General features: G+C 38.3%; 1 protein-coding gene across 2 annotated transcripts in view; it reads right to left on the reverse strand.

Moving 5' to 3' along the window:
• The window catches only part of LOC124607146 (D-glucuronyl C5-epimerase B), a 388,166-nt gene that overhangs the window by 58,739 nt on the left and 311,653 nt on the right, over positions 1-17,774 (reverse strand). For both annotated transcript variants that reach the window (XM_047139355.1, XM_047139354.1), the window contains exon 6: positions 13,139-13,311. In XM_047139355.1, the coding sequence (XP_046995311.1) occupies positions 13,139-13,311 (173 nt within the window). The remainder of the gene's footprint in view (positions 1-13,138; positions 13,312-17,774) is intronic.

Raw genomic sequence — 17,774 nt, forward strand, 5'->3', positions numbered from 1 at the left:
GCCATTTGAACCATTTATCTCAAAACCCAAGGCCCGTCGCTAAAAAACCAGATAGCCTGGTACACACGGCAAATACCTCTACAACATATTTGAAGCGCATCAAAATCCGTGATTTACAGTGTGGAGGGTCCCTTTGTCAGATCCAGATTACTACGTTCCACGAGCAATGTGCTACAAATTGCACTGTGAGTTCATCCTTATCGATTGGTACAAAACTGACTTTTTTCTCATTCCCCGATACATTTTCCGGCTGTGGGTTAGTCCATGAGACATGCAAGGATAGTACAATTGGTAATTTGCTGCCAGTAAAAGGCAGTGACCTTCCAAGTCTCCAGCCTGCCATATGACATCACGAAGTTTCAGCGCTATAAGTCATCTTCAGTTTCCCTGTAACAAATATGCTAGAACTCACCAGTGGGTATCCATGAGAGAGATTCATTGTGATATAGTTTATCAGTTTTTATGAGACAATGCATCATGTACAAAGTTGTGGAAAGTCCATGTTGTTCAGTACTTATTTAGGTTTTTTGCGAAAGAAACATGGTGTGAGCAGCAAAGAGGATTACTGAATGAGTACAGTAGTGAGAGCACGGTTAAGAGAAATTCAAGAGAGTACTGCATAACAAAAATACTATCTTAAATACACACTTCTGTGTGGAGAAACACTTTCCAACAACAGCAAGTGAGCTGCACATGTTGAACACTAAAGCTAAATATCTTTGTAACGTGAGAAAAGTGACCCTTTTGGTGTGTTATGCAAAAACTGAGTTCAGATACAAAATATTCAGAGAACCTGTACATATGGAAAACGATGTAATAATAGTTATCGAGGGAAGAAAGGTATTTTGAGTGAACAATTTACTACACTGTTGAGATGTGGTGTGATTAAAATTATTTCACACAGTTTGAATGGCAGAACGGAAAATATTTGAGCCATCATGAAATGGATACGATTGTCACAGAGGCAATATGCTAGAGTGGAATGGGTTGTAAAAGTGAATTAAAACATCACCAGGTTGTGCAAAGATAGTTGTAACGTGCCAAACTGTAAGAAAGATCAGTTCATGTAAACTGCTGGCCTTTTTTCCTCAAGGCAAAAAGGAAATTCCAGTTTACCAGCACATCTGCAAATCAGATCAAATTCACCCCATGATAAATCCACCATCACAAATTCGAACTATGGAATGGTAGAAGAGCTCCAATGAGTGGCTTTGAAAATAAAATTTAGTACTTCTATGTAACGCTAAGCCTTAAGATAATTTATAAAGAAAAGTCCGTTGGAAACATGCAACAGCACTTTACAGCACAAGACTTCCTTTTAGAGAGTTTATTCCTCTAAATGGGCAAATAAATCATAATTCTGCATTTGCCCATGGAATACAGCCAATTCAACCCTGTTCAAATCACAACAGCGATCACTGTCAATGAAAACAGCTGACTGCAAGAGTAGTGAGATGCCAGGTACATGTGAAAACAAGTAAGGTTTTTATTTCTTGATTCATCATTCAGCACAAAAAAAAATTATTCCAGCAAATTACTGCAAATGCACTATGCATTTCACACTTGATTTGCTAACAACTGTTTGTATGTACAAGAGTCAAAATGATGTTTCACATTTTATTACTGCTTGAAAAGTAGATTTCTCACTGGCTTCAATGATGAACAATGAATCCTCCAGTGAAGCTGAAGGACATAGTACCACACATCACTCAAGAATAAACACTTACTATACATGACTACAGCAGCAGCACACTGGTTTGAATGCTACAACTGACTAAAAACTCATATAGATGTTCGTCAGTAAGTCTTTGATTTACAAATTAGTAGCTCTAAAATATGGTGATTCTTCATAACTAAGAATATGTGATGTACTAACTAAATATAAACTTATATAGTGGTTTTCCTCGTCACATATAAGGTCAACAGTGTATGTCTTCTGTAGCTCTATAAGGTTGACAGATGTTTAAAAAAAGCAGCTCACTTTCTAATAAATATTTACATCTAGATTAACCTCTTTGCAACCAACATATCATAATTCATATACAAAATTAAAGTAGATACTTCAAAATCCTGGTGAAGTGTGATACAGCAATTTTCATCATATGACAAAATCAATGAAATAGATAATGTTTACAAGAGGGAATTTAGAGCAGTTCGATTTACAAATTTCAGAAAATATGTGGAACTTGACATCTAAGGGGTGGGAGGGGAGAGAGTGAGAAGTAAGGTTGATTCTGATCAAAGGTTCTGAGATGCAATCCCTGAAGAGTGGACATGGTACACTGTTGGTGGAGACTTTCTACAAAATAACCACAGTAGGTCATCATAACAGGGATGTAGCCTTCATCTTCAGGGATGATGGTCAATTTGAGCCTGTTCTAACAAGGGAACCTCCCCATCGCACCCCCCTCAGATTTAGTTACAAGTTGGCACAGTGGATAGGCCTTGAAAAACTGAACACACATCAGTCAAGAAAACAGAAAGAAGTTTTGTGGAACTGTGAAAAAAATAAGCAAAATATACAAACTGAGTAGTCCATGTGCAAGATAGGCAACATCAAGGATAGTGTAAGCGCAGGAGCACCGTTGTCCCTTGGTTAGTGTGAGCAGCTGCAGAACGAGAGGTCCTTGGTTCAAGTCTTCCCTCGAGTGGAAAGTTTACTTTCTTTATTTTCACAAGGCTATGATCTGACTGTTCGTTCATTGACGTCTCTGTTCACTGTAATAAGTTTAGTGTCTGTGTTTTGCGACCGCACCGCAAAACCGTGAGATTAGTAGACGAAAGGACGTGCCTTTCCAGTGGGAACCGAAAACATTTGATCGCAAGGTCATAGATCAACCGATTCCTCCACAGGAAAACACGTCTGATGTATTCTATACGACACTGGTGACAGCATGTGCGTCACATGATAGGAATATGTTGTAGACCCACCTAACTTGTACACTTGGCGAATGGGTAAAAAGATTCTTCTACCTTGCCCGATTTAGGTTTTCTTGTGGATGTGATAATCACTCCGAATAAAGTGATGACAGACAGATAATAATTGTCTGAAAATAAAAAATTAAACTTTTCATTCGTGGGAAGACTTGAACCGAGGACCTCTCATTCCGCAGCTGCTCACACTAACCACGGGACCACGGCGCTCCTGTGCTTACATTATCCTTGATGTTGCCTATCTTGCGCATGGACTACTCAGTTTGTATATTTTGCTTATTTTTTTCATAGTTCCACACAACTTCTTCCTGTTTTCTCAATTGACCTGTGTTCAGTTTTTCAAGGCCTATCCACTGTGCCAACTTATAACTAAATCTGAGGGGGGTGCGGTGGGGAGGTTCCCTTGTAAGGACTTGGATGGCTGTTTCAGGCATTAACTAGTTCTTTTGTTACTAACATGGGCAAGTCAACTATAAACATTATTATTTGTCTCTGTTATTCTTGTCTGACGTATTTCTTCATCAATTCATTCGACATCAATGAAAGTTGTTTTTTCCCATGCTTGGATGAACAAAGAATTGTGTAATAATGAATGGGCATGTGAGCTGCCAAAGGTGCCAGAGCTCTGTAGTAAAAGTATTTAATGACACAATTCAAACTGTCAAAATTAGCTGACAGTTAGAAGAAAAGCACCACCGGAAACAATTTGTACACGAGAACAAATTAGGATGTCGGTAATTCATAATATAATCACATGTAAAGCCTGAATCACAATATGAGTTTTGTGAGTGTATAAGTAAATAGCTAGCACATTCTCAAATACTTACATAACTCTGCACAAATCTCAAAGTAGTTTTCAAGTCAAAGACTTCTGGAGGGAAAAAAAACACTACTCTACTGGCTTGATGTTCCAAATAGGGCTGTGTGATATACTCATAATGTTCCTATTCCATAAAATCCTTTCGAGCTGTGGTCTTTGTCAAATTGTAAAATGATGAATCGATGTTTTGGGCACAGTTGTAAGTGGCAGTTATCAGGTACGTTCCATTCATAAAGGTTTGCCTACAAAAGGCTATGGTTCAGTTATGAGTTCTGGCTCAGTGCACAATTTTATTGAATGATGAAACTCACGGTCCTGGAAGCCAGGGTGCGTATTGGTGTACAGTAGGGATGTGAAGTCACATAACTAGCTATTTAATACATTCAAAACAGTATTCATGGTATAGAAAGAGCTATCAATAAGAAACAATTTGTACCTTCTACTTAACATATCTCTCTTGTCTATCAGTCATTTTGTTTACATTTTTCATTACATTAGCAATCATCCATAAAAATTTGAAGGTATTCTTTCCATGCCAATTCTGAGTCCAGTGCACACGAAGATCTTCATCTAAACTGATCACTTTAAATAACCAATTAACAATTTGAGATTTTGAATCTCCTCTCCTCCCCCTCCCCCCCTCCCTACCACCACCACCACCACCACCACCACCACCACCACCACCACCACCACCTAAACCCTCTGTGGATGGCAAACGTACAGATACAGTAGTAGTCTTATTGTCACACCAGCTTAGGACTGTACGGGTACATTTTCTCTTTTCTGTCATGTTATGTACTGCTTTATCAGTACGACTGCTTCCTTCTGTGATGGAATGGACTGCCATCTGTTGCAAACATCTGCAACCACTTGCATTTTTAGGAAGTCTTGCATACATTTGATCTATGGGAACTAAATCTAGTACTTGCATTTGTAATTTCTTATTTGGTGAGAATGATGTACTCTAAAGGTTTGAGTGGCGATGAAATTAGAAAAATACTGCTAAATGAAGGCTCAGCTGTGGAATCTGGTAGTGATTACAAAGACCATGAAGACTGCAAGGTACTACTAACAGAATGTGAAGATTCATTGAGTAAGATTGAAATTATTCATCAACTGGGCCCTTCAAAAGTGAGAAAGGTGCAAAAGGTTGGAAAGAGGGAGTACCAATGGCTGACAGATGGCATGTTTATGCCTCAGAATTATGCTTTTTCTAATGATAATTCTGATGTGAATCCTCATTGTGGACTAAGTGAGGATCCTAGTGAAAGTGAATTTTTTTAGCTTACATTTGACAGGCAATTGATAGGATATACTGCCAATGAAACTAACAGCTTCTACAAAGTATTTTTTGCAGTCTGCGTGCTGATGGCACACATACAAAAGAACAGAATGAAAGACTACTGTTCTACAGACCCATTGACGGAAACACCTTTCTTTTCAAAAGTAATGCCTAATCACAGATTTCTGACAGTTCTTTGAATTGTACATTTTAGTAATGCATGCATTTTGGGAGACACAGAGAGCGAATAGGCTTTATAAATTACAGCATACTGTGAATTTTTTGACAGCAAAATTGAAGTCAATATTAAATGCATTCAGAGATTTATGCATTGACGAGTCTTTGATGTTGTGGAAAGGTAGCCATGTTTTTAAATAGTATATACCAAACAAAAGGCACAGGTTTGGGATAAAACTGTTTATATTGTGCAAAGTTGAAACTACATTTATTTTAGATATTACAGGGTACACAGGAAGAGGAACAGAAATTGAAGACACTTGTGGCCTTTGTGTTTCTTGCACTGTTGAAATCTTATCTCAACAAAGGACGGACACACACACACACACACACACACACACACACACACACACACACACACACAATTGTTGAAACAGAGACGAACAACAGAGAAACACGCTAGAAAATCAAGAGACACAGTATTGTTGTATAATGTAGCCAAAAGATGGCGGCAATATATAAAACTGACAGGCGAGATCAGTTCTACTGAACATATGCAAAGTCGATAAATGGTACAAAACGTTTTTCTTTCACCTCCTGGTCTTGTCTGGACTAAATGTCCATATTCTTTATAAAATGAAAACTCATAAAAAATCTCAGCCTCTTGGATCTCATGTCTCACACAGAGGCACTTTTCTTCCCCAGTACCACAGATTGCAGCACAAGGATCTTGGACCCAAAGATTACGCCATGTATGCATCATGGGAAGACAGAATAAGGGTATGGATATTTAATGCAAGATAACAAAATCTGTAGACAGAAATCTATAATCTTCTTTTAGACAATACTGATGTGTGTGAAATGCCAGAAGTATGGCTATCATCTACAATTATCCCCAAAAACAAAAATGGCAAACATAAATTAACAAGTTGAGGGATATCTCAGTTCAGTGTGCTTTATGATGTTTTTTTCCTTTCCTTCCACTAATCCAGCTAAAATTAAGGCATTTTTTATGAAGTGGATATTGGAGTCATCAGGCAGTGTTACAGTTGGGGACATCAACTACAGACTAGACACATACTATAAGGTACATTTGGGTAAAGTATTGAGAAGTTTTGAAAAACCCATTATGGGAACATTTACTTGTTTTCCCATGGCATATGGCGTTACAGCTGGGCCTGCACAATAGCTCGAGGGGAAAATGGAATAGCAACAAATGTAGTTGTCATTGTCAAAGTAGCCACAAGAAGAACAAGACCAAACATAAAATACCAGGCAGAGGCATACAGCAAATTTAACATATGTGCAGATTGCAGGATTCCACTCTTGAAGGTAATTCTGTCTCATAATTACAAAGTTTCTGTGATTGAATTTTTCTTTTGATATTGGCACATGCAAATAAAAATCACAGTCCTATCAGAGTCATAAATGGTTATGGAAGGGACAGAAGAATCTGCCCTACAATGCCAGCAAAGACAGCCTTGAAAATCAATGTAAGAGCGTGTTTTTCAGTTAAGTCTATGGATACCATTCAACAGAGTAGAAGGATTTGGCCATTAGAAAATTCCTTAATTTGTTGTTAAATCCTCAACACACATAATTGCTCAGGCAGATAGCTTAATACCATGTCTTGGTAAGTGTGTTTGTGGTTCTTTCAGTACTTAAGCGAAGTTCAAGGTCAGCGCTAGCACAACGAGTTGTTCATGTGATATTCATTGGACTGGCGCCTGTAAACATGTGTCATATTAGTGCTCTTTGAAGAGAGCTGTGATGGTGACATGGCTCTGTTGTTGTTCCGGCGTAATGATTTGCGAAGATGGAAGGGGGGGAAAATAATAATAATAATAATAATAATAATAATAATAATAAATAATAATAGAGATTTGAGCAGTGGTTAAGTACTTCATAAAGAAAGGTATGAAAGCAAAGGGCATTCATGCCCATTTCCAGAATACACTGGGAGACTCTGCTCCTTCATATTCAATTGTTGCCAAGTGGACAAATGAACTTAAATTTGGTCGGGACAGCTTAGATGATGAGCCATGCAGCGGTCGGCCAAGATGTGCCACTACTCCAGAAATCATTGCAAAAGTGCACAAAATGGTCATGGAGGATCACTGATTGAAAGTGCGTGAAATTGCTCATGCATGCCAGATTTCACCTGAAAGGCTATATCACATTTTAACTGAAGAATCAGAAAGGAATAAAATTATCTGCAAGGTGGGTGCCGCGACTGGTGGGTGCCGCAACTCTCAATGGTGGATCAAAAACGCATGAGAATGGACATAGAGGAACAATGTGTGGCCCATTTTAGTTGAAATGAACAAGATTTTTTGGGCCAGTTTGTGACGGCAGATGAAACTTGGGTGCACGACTATACCCCAGAGACAAAACAACAGTCAAAGCAGTGGAAACATGCTGATTTTCTGCCAGCAAAGAAAGCAAAGACAATTCCTTCGGCGGGAAAGGTCAAGGCATCAGTGTTCGGGGATGTGAAGGTGATTCTGTTGGCAGATTATCTCCCCACTGGGCAAACAATTGCTGGAGAATACTGTGCTAACCTCCTGGACAACTTGCAACAAAAGATACAGCAAAAAAATGCCAGGTTTAGCAAGGAGGAAAGTCATCTTCCATCAAGACAGTGCACGCCCACACACACGTGCCGTCGCCGTAACAAAATTACGCGAACTAAGATACGAATTGCTGCCACACCCTCCCTGTTCATCTGATATGGCTCCGTCAGACTTCCATCTCTTTCCAAAACTGGAAATTTTTCTTGGAGAACGAATATTCACTTCAAACAACTATTTTGCAAGACTGGAGGAAACTCATTTTCAAGATGGGATTAAGGCACTGGATCATCAGTAGACAAAGTGCGCTAATCCGCAAGATGACTACATTGAAAAATAAAAAAAAATTCAGAGATGTAAGTACTTTTTTTCTATTCCACTCTGAGAACTTTTCAAATCATCCTCTTATTCTCATTCACACTGATGTCTTGTTTTGGATTTTATGTTTCAGAATACGAGTTAGGAATGGAGTGTAGTATCACATTGTACAAATATTTCTATAGATAAACTCGAAAAATTCATCATTTTTTTCTGTTTTCCTTAATTCCATAGTTGCTTCAAAATTCATGGAGGTATGTTGCATCTACGCAACTAATTGAAGGGAGTTTTTTTTACTGCGATAAGCGTTTCGCTTCTTTCATTTGTGAAGGTGCTTCACAAATAAAAGAAGCAAAACATGTATGGCAATAAACAAACTGCCTTCAATTAGTTACATAGACAGAACATACCTCCATGAACCCAAAAAATTGTTTAAAAGAGTGTCAAAGAATAAGGAGATGTGTGGAGCGTGGTTCAAACTTACTCCTAGAGATCCAAATGATGAAGTAACCCACTTCCCTATATGATACAGCAATGATTTGGTTCTTAAAAACAAAATTTAAAAAATGCCTCTTCGAAAGTGTGTGGCGAGTGCAACTATTGAAGTTCATCACAGTTTGTAACATGTATCTGCTGAATCAAAATGTTTCATATATGGTGGTATAGGCTAAAAATATTATGGCGGGGATCTTTCATCTCTGTCTACTATTCTTAAGGATTCGATCGCAGATAAATACTTGTGACAAGCAAGAGTATAAATATGATTGCTGCTGGTTTCATTCGCATAATTTAAGCTGTGCTACTCAATTCCCGTCTGACCACACATCTGACATCACTAGTGTTCAGAAAAAAATAGTGAATTATTTGTGACGAGAAAAAATATAAATGTCACTGTCAGTTGTATCATGCACACCAATTTCATCTTTCATTTCTTAAACATGTGGATGTCATGAAATTGAAGATACTCACTACTGAAAAAATGCACACTTTCGAGTAACTAATGTAAAAAACTTAACTTCGACAATTAACAAAGTCTCAATCTCATAACGTGTTATAAACACAAAGAGGAAGAAAATATTTTCGTACCCAGCAGTATGTGAACCCAACACTTTTGGCACTGCAGTTTGTTGCCTTTCTCATTTTTGGGAAGAGATGGAAGTCTGACGGAGCCATATCAGATGAACAGGGAGGGTGTAGCAACAATTCATATCTTAGTTCGCGTAATTTTGTTACTGTGATGGCACGTGTGTGTGGGCGTGCACTGTCTTGATGGAAGATGACTTTCCTCCTTGCTAAACCTGGCTTTTTTTTTGTGTACCTGTTGTTGCAATTTGTCCAGGAGGTTAGCATAGTATTCTCCAGTAATTGTTTGCCCAGTGGGGAGATAATCTACCAACAGAATCCCCTTCACATCCCCGACACTGATGCCACGACCTTTCCCACAGAAGGAATTGTCTTTGCTTTCTTTGGTGGCAGAGAATAAGCATGTTTCCACTGCTTTAGCTGTTGTTTTGTCTCTGTGGTATAGTGGTGCACTAAAGTTTCATCTGCCGTCACAAACCGGCCCAAAAAATATTGTTCATTTCAACTAAAATGGGCCACACATTGTTCCTATATGTCCATTCTCATGCATTTTTGATCCACCATTGAGAGTCATGGCACCCATCTTGCAGATAATTTTTTCATTTCTAATTCTTCACTTAAAATGTGACATAGCCTTTCAGATGACATTTGGCAAGCCTGAGCAATTTCATGCACTTTCTATCAGCGATCCTCCATGACCATTTTGTGTACTTTTCCAATGATTTCTGGAGTAGTGACACATCTTGGTTCACCACTGCACGGCTCACTATCTAAGCTCTCCGAACCAAATTTAAATTCATTTGTCCACTTGACAACAGTTGATTATGAAGGAGCAGAGTCCCTCAGTGTATTCTTGAAATCGGCATGAATGTCCTTCGCTTCCACACCTTTCTTTACGAAGTTTTTAACCACTGCTCGAATCTCTATTTTTTTCCATCTTTGCAAATCAGTACACAGAGCCATGTCACTGCCACAGCTCTCTTCCAAGAGCATTGACATGGCATGTGTTTACAGGCAATGAATATCACATGAGAAACTTGTTGCACTAGCGCTGATGTCTTGTGATGATTCCGAAGACTTTTCAAACCACCCTCATAAAATGACATAATGTGGCATTTCTGACAGTACCCAGAACACAGTCAATATCCTATCACCATCATTCATTCATGGAAGCATGTGATCAGTGACATTTGAACAGTATTACATACTCTAACCAAACTTTTCAGTACTGTGAAGAATGGTGTGCCTTTGTCGCCTGTTAGCTGCTTCGGGTTCATGCCATTGTGGCATTGCTGTGTGCATGTGCAGATCTGAGGCAGATTGCTTTCAATTGGTTGGCATGAGGAGAACTGACAACGGCGCCTAGATTTGCTAGAACTGTTCAGTATCTCTTTCAAAATGCTTACAGAATAATGTTGGGGCTCTCCTTAAAAACCGATCACCAAAATGGTGGAAAGATACAAAAATAGGGCCTCTGGGCATCTCCAATAGCCATCGCTGAACACAATGTGAAGCCATTCGGCAGCAGCCCACATTTTCTGGTCACAGGACAAGTCTAAATGCAGCTGATAGTGCAGTGGTGATAATGACAGCCTACGAATGGGGTGTTAATTCCCTAGTCTGGCTATTGTTAGTCTCCAACTAATGGTGTGAAATGACACCATTATTTATTCTCGGATGGCGTGTGCAGATGCTTAGGGATTATGAAGTGCTCTGTACACAACACGGTAACATGCCTGCCTAGCCTCACATTCTCATGCAGTCCAATACTGGGCCACAATCACACCCAAATGCCTCAATAATGTTGATATTGCATGATTTGACCAGCTGGGCAAATGGAAACCCACAGTGAATATCCTTTTGAAACACTGTCAGGTGGCAATAGAGTTGTCTTACGCAAATGCACAGCATCTCTGTGCTCTTCACATTGATCACTCAATATTCAGCACTGTTCTTGTCACTTACACATTCTACAACACTTGACATGAAAAACACTCAAGTCCCTGATGGACATCCCACCTGTCAGAGAGAATTTCAAGTCTAATCACTTACATACCTGCCCATGGTGTGTACATGTACAAAGTTACATCAACAACTGACTATGTCGTCTAGGCATTTCCCTTGATTTGTCTTGTTGTGTCTTTACAAACATTGTAATTTGCTAGAAATTTCCTTGTAAATATAAATGGGAGCAGCTTTTGCTGATGCAGGCTGTTCAGCTCTGCATGTACTTTGTGTATGCTCAATACACACAACTTCAGTTTGAAGTGTTAGTTCTCATAACTGACGCTTTATTCCAGATTCTATGTGACAATAATTTAACTTCTAAACATAGATATCACAATTCACACAATCAACATACTTTCTTCCTCCACCTTCTCCATCTTACTTCCACTGCTGGATAAAGGTCTCAGCTAAACTTCCCATTGCATTACAGTCTTCAACCATGCACACATTATTGCTTCTCGATTTTTTTTTATTTTTATTTATTTATTTTTTTGCTTTTTGTTTTTTACTTCATCTGCTAACCTTCCACGATCTCATTATTTTAGTTTATTTTTATCATTTGGAATCTAGCAAATAACAACCCTGGTCCTTCTACCATCCTTTAGCTGTGACATTTGAAAAAAAACAACAATCAGTACATTTCATACAAACAACATTTACTTTTATGTCTTTCTTGTAGAAGCATTTCCACTCTTCATAACATTAACATTTTATCACTATTTTCTATGCTACAAAAATGTTACTTGTTTAACATAAGGTGGTAGTTCACTCAAACACATTCTGACAGTTGTAGAAACACCAACTGGTGATATTTTATCATTTAAATACTATGTCATGTTAATACATACAGGGTGCTGCACTTAAACTCAGACAAATAAAACTTTTTTAAAACCAAATTTATTAAAACAAAATACAAATCCTTTTATATATAAGTAGTGGTACCTTTCAAGAGTAACATTACTCGATGTAACCCCCTTCAGCTGCAATGACTGCCTCCAATCTTGTCCTGAAGCGATCAAATGCACACTTTGAAACAGCGCTGTCCATTTCGTGAAATGTTGCTTCGATAGTGGTGTGTAGAAGTACGACACTAGGGTGCCTCGTCTTATTTGTAGCTCTTTCGACTACGCTCCAAGCGAAGTCGAAAGGATTAAAATTCGGGCTATTTGGGGGCCAGAACATGTCAGTGTTATCCAAGAGCCAGTTTTGGACTAAATGGCTTGTATGAGGTCCTCCTCTGCCATACGATGTATTGTATGTTTGCTGGTATTCAATACTGAAGCCAATTTCCTCAGCAATTGCCCACAGTTCTCAGAAAGCAGCACCTGAGCCTTTTCGATGGCTGAGGTCCTTCTCTGCCAAACAATGTATTGTATGTTTGCTGATATTCAATACTGATGCCAATTTCCTCAGCAATTGCCCACGGTTGTCAGAAAGCAGCACCTGAGCCTTTTCGATGGCTGCCATGTTCGTGACACACTTTTCCTTGAATGAGGTTTCCTCACTGGGTTAGCAGAACATTCCCCAGACTTCTCTGAAGCATTATACCTTGGCCACTATATCAAACAGTTGATCTCAGGTACCTGAAGATTCAAACTATTTCACGCCCAGCATGAAGACTTTCAATAGCCGCTGATCTTTGGTTGTGTTTGCAGTGTCTGTAACATCTCGGCCATTTTGAGGTTCTGACTGTTTACTAGATGCCTATGGCTTTCAAGAACATCAATCACGGCCTCTAACAGAACTACAATATGGCGGGTAATCCAAACTGAAATCTGTCCAGATTTAAGCACCGCACCCTGTATGTACAGAAAGTAGATTTGTTTCTTTCTGCTAAGCACAACAACTCAAATTAGTATACATTATTTGTATAATTATTTTATTAACTGTTATATTGTGCAGCCAAAACAGAAGCAAACAAATATCTCCAAGCTAAAAATTTTTTACCTGGGCAGATATAAGGAGGTCAGAGCTGATGTAGTGTAGATAGAACCACTCATGCTTCTCACGATTCTGCAGTGTCACTGTGAAACTACCATTGCCCTCGAGCTTGAAGTTAAGGCTCAGTACCAAATCCATAACATGATCAAGCTGTATTGTGACACCATCTACAATGTTTTCTACAACAAAGAGTAGAATTTATTCATAAAAATAGTCATAAATAGTTTATTTCCTATAACCTAAAAATCACAGTACAATAACTGGTTAACGATTTAAGTGTGCCAACATAGAACAATGTGGTTGATGTACTATTGTGAAAATTAGATCTGTAAAAGTTAAACAAATTTTGTCTTCTCTGTTCTTTTCTAATAAAATTGTGCAATGGGTGCTATCTTTCCTAGGATGCAATGTATTGTACAGGTGGTACACTATGAGAAATGTCATGCTAAATAACAATATATTTCCAAGTACTATTTTCAGAAATATTACTTAGTACTTATTACACAAGTTTTTTAGTTGATTTTCTCACTAAAATTACAGTAGAAAGCAGTGGCGAATTTTCTGACATATGCAATTAAATTTTAGTGTTTTCAGGTGCCAAATTATGACATCAACTTCTTTTTTTTTTTTTTTTAATGGAATTATGTACTTTTTTCTGTGGCATTGAAAAGGGGTTTGAAGAAGACTCCAAGATATTTTAAGTGCGAAACTTGATTAAATAGTTACAAAATAGTACTGCAAATACCATCCCATCATCAGGAAAAGTGGTGCCACAAATATCTGCCCTAACATACAAAATGCAAGCAAATGCCAAACACTTACCTCCGGTATGGTTTGTGTGTTTACCTATGCATTTGAAGCCAATTAGTCTGTGCTCTGCTGTTAGAGTAGTGCTGTGTGTGTGTGTGTGTGTGTGTGTGTGTGTGTGTGTGTGTGTGTGTGTGTTTGCTGAAAGGTGTCTACATTGTGTTACAGAACACCAAAGTTTTAGCAGTGGTAACATACAATCCACACAACATTCCAACACTACCAGGCACGTTGAACGTGCGACTGGGATCAAATAAAGGAGTGTTTTACAAATACCAAGTTTCAATACATTTCAACCTTTCCACATAATCCCACATGACTCAAAATCCATTACAGTTCTTCAAATGGTGTCTGCACAAACTGAAAATTGAGGTGGTATTTCTATACATGATTTTGTTCACTGATGAAACATCATTATAAACTGTTGGAAAATCAGTCTTCACTCTGTGTACTACTAATCAGTTGAAAATCGACACTTACTGAAGGAAGTAGAATATTAAACCATTCTCAGTTCGCCAACCTATGATGCAGGCTTTTGAAGAATTGCATCATTGATCTTTGTGGGAATTTAAGAGTCCCATAAATAAAACCAGTATCCACGGATCTTAAAAGGTATACTGCTTCAATTATTGGAAGACATCCCCAGTGTAGTACCAACATGACTGGTGTCCCACCAATTTCACACAGATAATTACAGACCTTGTTAACAGAATACTGAGAGATCCTCCGATTAGTCATTATTTGATTATGGAAACACAGAATGGGCTTTGCACACAACAGACCTAATATATCAGGAGTTTTATCTGTGAGGAAAATTAGAACAATCTACATCTACATCTATATAGATATTCTGAAAATGGCACTTCAGTGCCTGACACAGGGTTTATTCTCAATTAATCCACTCTCTAACAGTGTGCAGAAAAAATGAGCACTTACATCTTTCTGTGTGAGCTCTGATTTCCCTTATTTTATTATGCTGATCATTTTCTCCCTATATAGGATGCTGTCAACAGAGTATTTTCGGATTTGGAGGAGAAAGTTGGTGATTGAAATTTCGTAAAATGATTCTGCCGCTACGAGGAACATCATTATTTTCATGATGTCCACCCCAAATCCTTATTGTGCATGTGACACACTCTCTCCTATTTCTCGATAACACAAAATGTGCTGCCCTTCTTTGAACTTTCTTGATGTAATCCGTAATCCTAGCTGGTAAGGATTCCACACATCACGGCAGTACTCCAAAAGAGGACACACAAGAATAGTGTAGGCAGTCTCTTTACTAGATCTGTTACATGTTCGAAGTGTTCTGCCAATAAAATCCACTCTTTGGTTCACCTTCCCAACAACATTTCCTATGTTCTTTACAATTTAAGTTGTTTGTAATTGTAATTCCCAGGTATTTAGTTGAATTTATGGCCAATATATTTGACTGATTTATCGTGCAACTGAAATTGAAGCATTCATTTTAGCATTCATGTGGATGACCTCGCACTTTCCATTATTTAGGGTCAGCTGTCAATATTCACACCATACAGGTATCTTGTCTAAATCAGTTTGCAATTGATTTTAATTTTCTGATGACTTTACTAGATGATAAATGACAGCTCATCTGCAAACAACTGAAGACAACTGCTCAGATTGTCTCCTAAATCATTCATATATATAAGGAACAGCAGAAGGCCTATAATACTACCCCGTGAAATGCCAGAAATCACTTCTGTTGCACTCGACGACCTTCCCTCAGTTACTATGAACTGTGACCTCTCTAACAGGAAATCATGAACCCAGTTGCATAACTGGGACAATATTCGAAGAGAACAGTCAACTGACACTCATTGAACACAGATTCAGAATTCAGAATTCTTGAGGCACACAACTATCTCTTTACGCACACGAAGTGCTGAGTGCTAACGACAAGGGTTTCAAATTGATTGCATATGTCTAGATTTGCAGAAGGCTTTTGACACAGTGCCTCACAAGTGACTCATAAATTGTACAACAGTTGAATATGAAGGAGCAGACTCCCACCGTGTATTCTGAAAAGCAGCATGAATTTCCTTTGCTTTCATATGTTTCTTTACGAAGTACTTAATCACTGCTCGAATCTCGATTTTTTCCATCTTCGCAAATCACTATGCGGGAACAACAACATAGCAATGTCACCACCACAGCTCTCTTCGAAGAGCACTGACGTGGCACATGTTTACAGTCAACAGTCCAATGAATAACACATGAACAACTCTTTGTGCTGTCACTGACCTCCTGCGGTGATTCTGAGAACTTTTCAAACTACCCTCTTAATTCATAACGTTCAAACACAGCATACATTCTAAAATCCTGCTACATATTGACACTAATGATATGGGCCAACATTTAGTGGATTACTCCTATTAGCTTTCTTGAATATTGGTGTGATCTCTGCAACTTTCCATTCTTTGGGTATGGATCTTTAATCGAACGAGCAGTTGTATGTGATTGTTAAGTATGGAGCTATTGCATTAGCTTTCTCTGAAAGGAACCTAATTGGTATACAGTCTGGACTGGAAGAGTTGCTTTCATTAAGTGACACAAGTTACTTCACTATGTCAAGGATATCTACTTCTAAGTTACTCATATTGGGAGCTGTTCTTGATTCAAATTCTGGGGTGTTTACTTTGTCTTTGGTGAAGGAATTTCAGAAGACTATGTTCAGTAAAACCGCTGTAGCAGCAATGTCATCAATAATATTTCCATTGCTGTCAAGCAGAGAAGGCATTGACTGTGTCTTGCCACTAGCATACTTCACATATGACCAGAAGCTCTTTGGATTTTCTGCAAGGTTTCAAGACAAAGTTTCATTGCGGAAATTATTATAAGCATCTTGCATCGCAGTCCACTAAGTTTCGATCTTCTGTAAAATATCGCCATTCTTGGAGACCATGCATTCGTTCAAATTTGGCATGTTTTTCTGTTGTTTCTACAACAGTGTTCTGACCCATTTTGTAAAACATGAGGGAGTTATTTGGTATAAATCTCTCTATTGCTGTTGATACTATTTCTTTGAATTTAAGCCACATCTGGTCTATACTTACACTGTTAATTTGGAAGGAGTGCAAATTGTCTCTAAGGAAGGTTTCAGGTGAATTTTCATCTGCTTTTTTGAATACATATATTTTTCGTGTATTTTAGGAGGATTTGGAAGTTATGGTATTCAGTCTCGCTATGACAACCTTATGTTCACCCTGTATCTGTTTTGATGCTCATTATTAGCACAGGATTACTTGCTTCTAAGAGGTCGAGTGTGTTTTCACAACTGTTTACCATTCAAGTGGGCTCTTTAACTAAATTCCCGACTTAATTTTCATAGAATATATTTCACACAATTTCAGATGATGTTTTACACGTACCTCGAGATTTAAACATGTATTTTCACCAATATATCAAGTGTAAATTGAAGTCACCACCAACTGCAATTGCCCGAGTTGGGCATGTGTTTGAAATTGGACTCAAGTTTTCTTTGAACCTTTCAGTAGTTTTATCACCTGAGTTGGGATGTCAGTAAAAGGATCCAATTATTATTTTATTCTAGTGCCAAGAATGACCTCTACCCACACTAACTCAGAGGAACTACCTACTTCAATTTTGCTACAAGATAAATTACTTCTACATGCAGCAAACACACCACTGCCAATTGTATTTACCGTATCCTTTCCGAGCAATGTTAGGCCCTTCGCAAAAATTTCGGCTGAACTTATCTCCGGCTTTAGCCAGCTTTTAATGCATATAACAATTTGAGCATAAGTGCTTTCTATTAGCACTTGAAGCTCTTGTAGTTTCCCACCATAGCTATGAA

The sequence above is a fragment of the Schistocerca americana genome, chromosome 3 (genome assembly GCF_021461395.2).
Source record: "Schistocerca americana isolate TAMUIC-IGC-003095 chromosome 3, iqSchAmer2.1, whole genome shotgun sequence".
Taxonomy (NCBI): domain Eukaryota; kingdom Metazoa; phylum Arthropoda; class Insecta; order Orthoptera; family Acrididae; genus Schistocerca; species Schistocerca americana.